This window comes from Pholis gunnellus, assembly GCF_910591455.1.
Source record: "Pholis gunnellus genome assembly, chromosome: 4".
Taxonomy (NCBI): domain Eukaryota; kingdom Metazoa; phylum Chordata; class Actinopteri; order Perciformes; family Pholidae; genus Pholis; species Pholis gunnellus.
Window position 1 is genome coordinate 2,315,563 of NC_136530.1, and position 11,123 is coordinate 2,326,685.

At 43.7% G+C, this 11,123-nt stretch overlaps 1 protein-coding gene across 1 annotated transcript; it reads left to right on the plus strand.

The window, feature by feature from the left end:
• Positions 1-5,658: 5,658 nt before the first annotated feature.
• On the plus strand, positions 5,659-6,598 carry gsx2 (GS homeobox 2; the record flags this gene model as incomplete). The annotated part of the gene is given in 3 exon segments (XM_079158482.1): positions 5,659-5,676; positions 5,678-6,089; positions 6,255-6,598. Coding segments are annotated over 3 exon segments (774 nt in total).
• Between the last annotated feature and the right edge of the window lie 4,525 nt (positions 6,599-11,123).

Sequence of the window (11,123 nt, forward strand, 5' to 3'; positions counted from 1 at the left end):
CAACCACGAATAAATAACTTTACGCAACAAACACGACACAAACAGCGGTGTACTGGGTGAAAGTCCTGTGTTTGTTCGATACGTCCACGACCACTTCTACCAACCTGTTATAAGGACGGGCAGTATATCAATATTATATTGATATTGTGATATTAGACTAGATATCGTGGATATTGTAATGTGTCAGACTGTTCTAGCTCCTTCTACCCACTTGGTCATTACATCCACATTACTGGTGATCATTTATCAGAACGTTCATTGTGTGATTATGTTGTGAAAGCACCAATAGTAAACTTTACAATATTAATAATGAGGTATTTGGTCAGAATGTTTTCATTTTCTCCTCATCGCCCAGTCGTACCACGTAATTCAATAACACCCGCTTGTCACTTGTGTTCTGACCAAATGCAACATAAGAAAAATACAACAAAAAAATGAACATTCAACGTATCCATGGTTTGTCAGAAACATACCATGCAGACGTTGTCTGTGTGGAGGAGCCTGTTTTCAGAGTCTAAAGGCATCATTCTGAACACAAATAATTTGGGTAAAAAGCCAATCATTAACGAAGACCAAACAGCATCTTGATCTTCTCGGAAACCAGCGAGGAGCACAATAATGAGTCCTTACAGCTGAGAACGCCACACGACAACGTGACCGAACGATGGGAAGCTTCCCGTTAAAAACACCTCGGAGTATCAGGACTATTTGACAACTCGAGCAAGAAAAGATTGAAATAAGGGCTGCTCTGTGCCGTCTCTGTAATGGCATTTGCTTAGTCTTTCGGAAACAAACAGAGGGGGCAGAGGGACAAATCAGGGCCGCGAACGACGAGCTTTAATGAAGACGTTTCTCTGGGAACTTAACCGTGACCGGCGTCGCTATCAGTCGGCGTTTATCTCATTTTCGCAGGCTCGTTTAATTGTGAGCAGACGCGTACACATGCTGCGTCGAGTGTGGACATCCAGACGCACTCTTTTTTGGCGCAGGGAGGACACACTTCAGTCTGGAGTGTCTGGTCCGAGCAGGCTCAGAGCGACTGGAGGAGCGTCTCCCTAATTAGAGGGGAGCCTGGCGCGGGACGTCTCTATAGGCCGCGGACGGGGTCCTCGCCTGCTTTGTTCGGCAGCCTCCTCTCACACTGAAGCTGTCACTTTACTTTTCTATAGGAGAGAGGGCCGCGCTGCACAACACTGTTGTCTGCTCCCAATCACACCAACCGTTTTCAAGGACAGAGCTGCGACACAACAATCACTGAAAGAGAAATTTACTTGCTCTGTTTCTGCAACTGAGGTTTAAACTTTAGGCTTATTGATGAGGGGATGCACCGATCGGACACGTTCAGTCCGACAACACCGAGCATCTGTAAGGAAACATCAGGCTTGACTTAAACATTGCTTTCCTTTGTAAAACAAAATCTAGCTAATAGATATAAATGCACTGAATTGTTATTTGTTATTAGAATAATACGATTAATAAATTGTGACTTTGTTAAAAAACTTTTAAACCTTAATGCAGCAACAAATTTGTCAAAACTTAAATAAAAATTCAAGCATCCCATTTGAATTATGCCATGAATTACAAATATGATTTTTGTCAATTTAAAAGATCTTTTTGCATGTGTCATGTCAATAAATGAATCATAGTTTGTCCTAGTATACTTAGTTTTTGTGTTAAACCGATCGGTGGACCACATCTCTCGTCATGATGATAACTCGGCTACCTCAGGCTGGTCTCATCCAGCGTCGGTAGCTATACCTACAAAAAACTATGCGCCATAATTACACACAACAAAGAGACCTCCGTTCGTTCCCCCGTGTGAAACGAGAAGTCAACGTTTGATTTATTCGTCACGTAACTTCCTCAGTACCTCAGTAACAGCTTCCGTAGTTATTAGCGATGATCTTTTCCTGAACATAACTAAGTAGTTTTATTGCCTGAATCTAACCGGGTATAGTTTCCTGTGAAGACGGCGATTTATTTTGAAAAGACTGTATTAATGTAACGAGCAGGCGGCAACCTCTGTTTCTGACAAGTAAAGTCAATGCTGAAGTGTCTCAAAGCTGCATTCTCTCTAGTGTCCACCAGGGGCGACTCCTCTGGTTGTATAGAAGTCTATGAGAAAATGACTCTACTTCTCTCTTGATTTATTACCTCAGTAAACATTGTAAACATGAGTTTATGGTCTCAATCTCTAGTTTCAAGTCTTCTTCAATACAGCATGATGTTCATGTAGTAAATGATGGTCCATTTAGAGTCACACAGACCATAAAGCAGGGGATGCTTTAGGGGCGGGGCTACACAGTGATTCAAAACAAAGTAAACAGTCTATGGTAACGACACGTGTTGCTGGACTTTTGGAGGGAAAAACGCAGGAAAAAGAACTAGTAGGTTTTTGTACGATATCATACGAACCGTTGTATAAGGATACCTTGACTAGCTAGCTAGCTAGCTTAGCACAATGTTCCACGCACAAATGTAACGTTTTCTTACCTGATGTGTTTTCATCCAGCCACTCATTTTGTCAGACAAGAAGAGAAAGAACGAGTGAGACCTGTTGTTGAGAACATCCTGGTGTTAAACACATCGTAGCTTCAGAGAGAGACGACACGTACAAGACTTTTGGGTGTTGTCTTTCTAATTACATATTTTTATAGTTTTACAACAAATGCAACTTTCTTGACGTGCAAAATGATCGTAACAGTTTTATGGATCAAATTGCAACGGGATTATAAATTATTCATCTCTCACTGTTTTTTTTCCTAAATAAGGTCCCACGGCGGTCCACCGGAAGGGGCGGGACTTCTCCTCTCCATTAACTTCCCGCTGCGAGGCATTAAAAGGGACGGCTTTCCTTTGTTTCTCTCGCCGAGTTGTCACGGCGTCTTAAACTGTAATTATTTCCAACTCATTTTTGCATAGAAACCTAATTATTCACCGAGATATAAATTAGATTCCGCATTCACGGAGGCCGCGGAGCCCCCTAAACTCCTGCTGCAGGGACGCCATTCACCGGCCGGCCTCTTTCTCTACGGACCGCGAGATGGAGAGCGGCCACTGCAGCTGCTATTCACATCAAGCAGATAATTGTTAATGAAAAGTCATTGCGTGGCATTATGTTGTCCACAGGATCATTGTTCATTTCCCCCCTTCATCGCCATTGAGATCTATACGGTGGACCAGAGTGTTTCCCCTTTGAGTTTTGGTATTCAGGATCTGTTGCCTGGTAACTGATAAAGGGGCAAATCATCCACTGTATTGGCCAAAGATGGGCCGCAGACTGGCCCCAGTGCAACAATGCCAGGTTTGTAAAAAGGCGTTGAAACAAGTTAATGACGCTTGTTCAACAAAACATTAATGGACTTCTTCACGGTATAATATGGCATGGGATGCGACGTGAATGAGAGGGGGGGAACTTCAGCAGTGCACTTTTACAAGTTTGTGTGTTTTTTACTACTGGGAGGAGCTTGAACACACACACACACACACACACACACACACACACACACACACACACACACACACACACACACACACACACACACCTTTTCCCTCTCTTTGATGCAAACTCTCATACTAGAAATGTTGTTTTCCACGGAGGAGATTAAACTTATAACTACTGCAGAGAATGAACCTTTTTATTTTTTTGCTTCTTAAATCCAGCTATTTAAATCTAATTTTCCTGTTATTGAATGGGCCAGTGATTAATTGCCCATCAACATGATTTGAAAAGGGGGTGAACAGTGGAGGCTAACCGCTGCACTATAAAGTAAAAAGGACGTTGGAGAGAAAGAGGAGGCGAGTGAGAGGTGGGGCCCTGAGAGCTTTACACATTTCTGAAATTCTCCCTTTTTTATATAATAACCTTTAAAACAGTGAGTGATATACCACCGGCTCCATTTGTTGCACAGGCTTCAACCCCCCACCAAAACAACTGCAGTCCTGTCACCCCGAGCAGAATAAAGGGAATCAAAGGATTTCTTTCCCTTAAATGGTCTAATTTTCTCCTTGAATTATGAAAGTAATGGCGAGGTAACAGCCTGTGCTCTGTACCCGACGGCTTAGCGCTTCCTAAATCCTTCCACGTGGCTCCACTAGTCCCGGCAATTAGGCCTCATTATAGCCTCATAAAGGCTCTCATTTGTGGGATTACTTAATAGACAATGAAATTTTATCGTGCAGAATTATGGAAAAATAATATTAGAGCTCGCATGGTGTGTTGAGGGCGCGCGCCACGCATCATTCCGCTTGGTTTGCTCTCCCTCTCTCTCTCTTGTTTCAGACTGTTATCTGCACCATAACAACTCTGCGTCTTCCTCGCCGCGTTCACTTTATTAGAGCAATTACTGTCTGTGTGACAGACATGTTTGTTTTTTTCCATCATTACTCTGGTTGGATTTTAAAGACTTTCTAATGCTTTCAAAGGGCATGCGTTTTAACGCACACTCCAATACGCGCTCCAGTTTGCTCCATAATGAGGAGGTTTTAAAAAAGAAAAGAAAAAGGAGGTGCAATGGAAACAAACTTTGCATCCACATCAGGCCCGTTCCGCTTGTGTCTCCTCGGGGTCGGAGGAGAAAACTAACCGTCTGAACGCAGCAGAAGCCCGCGGACGGCTCACCTCCGTCTGAAGGTCCGAGGCGTTGCTTGGCGAGATGAAAGCTAAACCCAACGGTGACCCGCCCGGGGGATCAAACTCGCTAATTAGCGTCACAAGATGAGGGATTAGCGCATTTCTGGAATAGCTGCCTGTTTACCCTCCGCACAGACCGGCCTTTATAAACACTTTCTAATTGAATCCTAATCGCCATCGAATGACCGCGGCCCAGACTTCTCCATCGGTTCATAATTCTTTAATTGCCGCGAGCGAGAGCTGCACCAACCGGATTCGGAGAACGATCGGGCAATTAGTGCTTATTTGGTCGCGTGCACAATTCCTTAAATCGCATTTAGGGGAAATGAATCTAAAAAAAAAAAAAAAAAGTAGGTCTGGATAGATTCCATCATATAGCTTATTATACTTATATATATATAGACTTATTAAAAAGTCACGTTAAGAATACACACATTTTTATTGAAAAACTAATGAATATTGGAAATGTAAACAGTGAAGTTATGAGATAAAAACAGATATGTTTCTGTTTCCACTGCACCTGCTACAACAGCTTCCAGCACATCCGATGTATTTCTTTATATTTTCGAAGTGATGGAGGTATTTCTAAATATATTTTACAACTCAGAATTATTTTAAAAAAATTCTATAAATCCCAAATCAAACACCATGAAAACAAGCAGCATGTGTGTGAAAAACAAGTTGTTAAAGCTTTAGTTCTTGTGACATTATTTCAGAAAGATGGTTCAGTTATTGTGTCTGCTTCATTCGAACATATAAATATATATATATATATTTAATGTGTCTGGTTATATTATTCTAGTGCACAAGACTTTCCTAAATTCGGGGATGAAAAGAAAAAAGAGAAAAATCTGCAAGTTGTGATTGGAGGCCCAGGGAGACATCACGTGGTTTGGGTCGCTGACAGTGTAAACCCTTCGGAGCCGGGTGCGCACGTGGGTGACGCTGCAGGGCCAGCCCTCTTCGGGGTCCCTTTTGTTGAACCATCAAACATAAGCACCTTTGGAGATCCCGAGGGGGTTCATATGAGAAACGGTCATCATCTTGAGAGAGGAAAGATCACTTATCAGCGGCGCAGCCATGTCGAGGTCTTTTTACGTCGATTCTTTAATAATCAAAGATGCGGTTCGACCCGGACCGTTGGAGCATCCGGGACAGGACTTTCTCATCCCCATCAGCATGCACTCTCCGAGCGTCATGACGGTCACCGCTCCGATGTGCCCGTCCAGGAAGACGGGGACGTTCTGCGTCTGCCCGCTGTGTGTCACGTCCCACCTCCACTCTTCCCGCGGCGGCATTCCCATGCTGAAGAGTCAGTTTCCGGGCGTGGAGGCGCAGTACTGTCACAGGATAGCGCATCAGCAGTCTGCTGCACTCGCGCACCCGGGACACACACCTGTCTGCACGCCCACGTTCAGCGTCACAGACCCGAGGAGATACCACTGTCTTTCTATTGGTAAGCCACCTGTTCGATAGCTACACGTTCAGTTAGTTGTAAACACGCTCGGCTTTTACGCACAAGGATTTACGCGCGATGTTTTGTGTCATTTGCATCTGATTTGAGTTTTTTGTGATAATAAAAAGCTAAATGTCTGACTGTATATTTTTCTTCCTCCAACAGGCGCCTCCGACAACAGCCACATACAGAATGGCAAGAGGATGCGCACGGCGTTCACGAGCACGCAACTCCTGGAACTTGAGAGGGAGTTTTCCACGAACATGTATCTCTCCAGACTCAGGAGAATCGAAATCGCCACGTACTTGAGCCTGTCGGAGAAACAGGTGAAGATCTGGTTTCAGAACCGCAGGGTGAAGCACAAGAAGGAGGGCAAAGCCACCCAGAGGAGCGCGCACAGCAGCGGTTGCAAGTGCACGAGCGGCCTCACGGACTACTCGAGGTCGGAGGACGAGGAGTCTCTGTCTCCGGCCTCTGCGTCTGAGGAGAAAGAGGTGTCACCCATCTGAGAGGGACCAGACCCCCGCTGCTGCCTGGCACTTTTATGGGCATCAGGTTACCTCTTGGCCCCCCAGAAAAAAAACCATCCTGCATGAAAACTGAAGTGTTTAAAATATCCGTTTCATGTTTATCCTGCTTCTAAATTTAAAAAAAAGGAATGAAATGTGAATACGTGTTTTAACGCTGTGGTGAAATCTCGGGAAACATAACCTACTGTGTGCCGTAACGATGACGTGTTTTGACCCCTTTCCGGGTTCTCGCCTACAAACCCGGGTCTAGCTCACATAACACCAGTAAGTGTTTGTAACCATCGCCCGATGCAGCACAGGCCGAACCCGTGTGGAACCTGCACGCAACCATTTGTAAACTATGTATAATGTGTATTTATTGTAATAAACATGACGAGTTGACCTAAGACGTTGTCAGTGTATTTATTTGACAGATGAAGGATCTAAAACCACAACTATTCTAAAAAATATATAATGAAATGTGTTTTTGCATCTCTGCAAGTGATTAAAATGAGGCACAGAAATAAAAGTCCTTCATGATTGCATTTCGAAATAAATACTCTGCAAAACACTATGAGGCATTATTATTATGATTATTATCAATGTATCGTGACGCGCATTCATACCAGGAAGCACTGGTCCCATATTGTAGAGATATACTGGGGAAAAACGTAAATATGTAAAACACCTTTTAAAATTATGCAAACACAACTCCATCAGTTATTGACTTATATATGAGCCTTCCACTTAGCACTTAGCCTACTCGTATTAGTCTGTTTCTGTACGTTTGCTCTGGTTTACGCTCTTAGATGCTTGATTAAAAAAGGAGATGCACTTATGACTTCTGGTGATTAGTTCTCTTAAATACACTTATTGTAAGTCGCTTTGGATAAAAGCGTCTACAAAATGACTGTAATGTATAATATATATTATATTGCTACTTTTTTTGGCCACTCGTGCGTAAAAGCTGAGGAGTTTGCACATTAAGGGCAGTTATATCTTCCACTAGAGACTTAACGACAAAACATTTCCATCAATAGGCAGCTATTATTATTATTATCATTATTAAGCTGTCATTATGGTTTTTATTCATTTCGAAACAATATTTAACACAGCTCCAAGTGTAGCTGTAATGTCTCCTTATAGGTCGGCCCACAAAAAGGGTACCCGATAACGCCCCCATGGGGAGCAGCCAATACTCCCCATTAATGTTCACTTTTGAAAAGATTTGCGCCGTCCAAAGCGAGTTTAATTGCGTTTTTCGGTCCCACGTCGGTTGATTATGCCGCCATGGCTCGAGAGAGAGAGAAAAAAGCCCAGAGAACGGGGGATATATAGAAGTGGGCAAAGGGCTTTGACAGGTTAGATTGTCCTGCCTTGGGACCCGCATTTAGCCTGGAGACCCCCCGACGGCTTGTGCGCTCAGAGCGCTTTGAGAGACAGCGACAGGGTTCCTCCGAGCGACAGAGGACGATTTAGTCACTGTTTCATTAGGCACTATTTGAACCTTTCAACTTATGGTGAATTAAAAGGGGGTAAGGGGGAGGAGGGGGGGGGGGGGGGTTCGAATGGGAAAAGACTCCGAGGGGGGGATTACGTGGGAGGGGCCGGTGGAAAATTAGCGGACGCCTAATTTAACTCGTTTCTGTCAGAGTTTGGGATACATTCCTAATTGAGAGGGGAAGCAGGTGAAGTTTTTTTTGGGTCCCACGCGGACCCATTCAGAGCGGGGAATAAATGGTCCCCTTTCACAATCCCGCTGGTGATCGTATATTATTTCGGGGGGGGGGAGCCACCTAATGAATATATATTGAAGTTCCTATTAATCGAATTAGAGCTCCCTTGCAGGTGTGAAACACCAACGCAGCGCGGACTGTCCAGCCTCCTCTCAGCCCCATCAGGACGCGACCTCGCGCCACTTTAAATGGCGCTGGAGCTCATTTATGAGAGTGGAGCTATTCGTCCCCAAACTTTAAAACTTCTGATCACATTTATCAAACACAAACCGCTCAAAACAAATAAAAATAACGCAAAAGCAAAGTGTGCGCGAGATGTGAAATGTCAGATGAAAGAGGCGCTGCACAGAGACCTCGCGCGCTCTCTCTCTCGTCAGGGCCTCGGACCAACCATTGAAAATGTGGCAATTACGCATGACAAAAGACAATTAATAAGAGGCGCTTTTCAGCCGGTTGCAGCTGCTGTCTCATGCGGAGAGATGGAGGCTGGAAGAAGCTGAAGTGCCGGTGTGGAAAGAGAGGGGAAATAAAGTTGTCTCTTTTTGTTCTCCCCCCTAAAGAGACGTTCCACTTTACTAATGCACCTTCATGTCTGAGATGTGGATCAGGAAGATCGGTCTTCTGAATCGTGGAAATCAGAACAGAATGAACTACATTTCCCGAGAGACAAGAGGCCAGATCTGACCTGCACGTTGCTGTTTATCGAGAAACAGGTTTCGTCCTTTGGAGACCAAACTAATGTGAGACGTTTGATTTGTAGTTTGGGGAAACCCGGGGCGGTGACACACCTTTCACTCATGTCAGAATATTCATAAGTTTCAGGTCTCAGTTATTAAATAAATATTGTTTACACAGATGTTTTCTGGGGGTTTGGTTGGTCTTCATTTTCTTTAAAGGAGTTAGAAAAGAAAATGAAGCAACCAATAGTTAGTACACGTTTAGTCCACAGACCAGTTTCACTCAACGTGTTGGTGTTTCTGTGACCAGGAAATAGCTGCATCCAACCAACCCCTGTCTCCCCGTGTGTGTGTGTGTGTGTGTGTGTGGTCATTCATAAACAGGGAGGAGTACTACTATTTATTTATTTGTATTTTTGCTTGGCTCATGTATTTGTGTTTGTATTTGTGTGTTTGTGATGTGATTGGACCCAGAAATGTGTTTATTGTTTTTTTGCTTCCACTTGTTTATTTTTGATCTGTTCAGATATGAACACAGTTTGTGTCTAAATCTGTGAAAGCTGGTCCACGTAAAATATGAATCTAAGCATATTATGACACTTGTATTAGTTATTTCATTTGATATGTAGGACTGTTTATAAAAACTCACCAGGAGCCCGTTGAGCTGCTCGCCGGTCCTCAATGCTTCATGGAGGTCAAGGCTCCTGAAAACAAAAATAATATTTATTTATTTATTGAGATGAATCGATACGAGTCAGTGAAGCTTTGACTGAGAGGAGAACGTTTCAGCACAATGGACAGCTCCTACCAGGACCACAGACAGACAGACAGACAGACAGACAGACAGACAGACGGAGGATTCCTCCTCCTCTCATGTTAACATGTAATCAAGCCGGTATGTTGGTTGAACTCTGAATCACAGACTTTAAAGTCACAGATTGACAGAAATACATCTATAACGGTTCACATTTCAACAACAAAAAGCGGCTGAGCTCCAACCACATGCTGACACGTTTAAGGAGCATCCTAAACACAGAGTCAGGATGTTCTTACTGCCGGATTCAGGGCCCATGTTCTGACACAGGAAGGACGAAGCGTGAGCTGAAATGATCTTATTCACGCTCAATCGGTTTGAATTTAAACGGCTGTTTGATAAATCCCCTTTGAATTTATAATCTACTTATTTGGACACAGATTGCTGTTTATATTTTCCGGAAGCCCCCTGGTGGACAGTCAGAGTCACCAGGAAGGAGATGTTGGTGAAGAGCAGTGTGTTGGTGATGTGGGGACATTGGGACTGACTGAGAAGAGCTTAAAGCTGCTTCTGCCTCCATTCAGAGCATCAGGTGGATATTTAGGAAATAACCTTTTAAAGAGAGACACTACAGGTGAATGAGGGAAATGTTTAACAGATATATATCACCATGAAACTTCACCAGCTGAATACACACGTTAACACAATTATTTTGTAGGTTTTCTGAAAATCTTTTGGTGAATTTAGGAGAAATCTACAGACGCAAACAGACAAAGAAGTAAAATAAATGTTCTATTTCCTCGAGTGTTGTTCAAAACTGATCAGTGATGAAACAGTGTTTTTGCCTCGTCATCTTATGGACAAGAACACAACTGTGATGACTCAGCGCAGCGCTCAGTGATATTCAGTTGGAAGCCTGCAGACTGTTCCAGGTTTAAAGACTTATTATGTTCAACAGGAACTCTGTGGTGTTTTAAAGTGTGTGTGAAGGCACATATTACATATTCTGCATCATGCTGGATGAAAACAACAAGAAAAACAATGTGAATACATGTTGGCCTCAAAAACTGTCTGTAGGATCTACTGGACCTCAAGCTAATTTAAAATGAGGGGGGGGGGCAGAAAAACAGGTGTTAAAATGAGATCTATAAACCGCTTTCAGGTAAGCATTGCTCTGCTGAGATCCTTTGTTTTAGAGAACAAGGACACTGTTCTCTTGGGCAACATGTGGAAGTAATTGCAACAAATGGCTGCATGGGAGGGGGAGGGGGAGGGGGAGGGGGGGGGGGGGGGGGGGGGGGGGGGGGTGATCCTCGGCCCCGGGGCTCTGCTAATGCGGAGATACACCGGTCTGATGC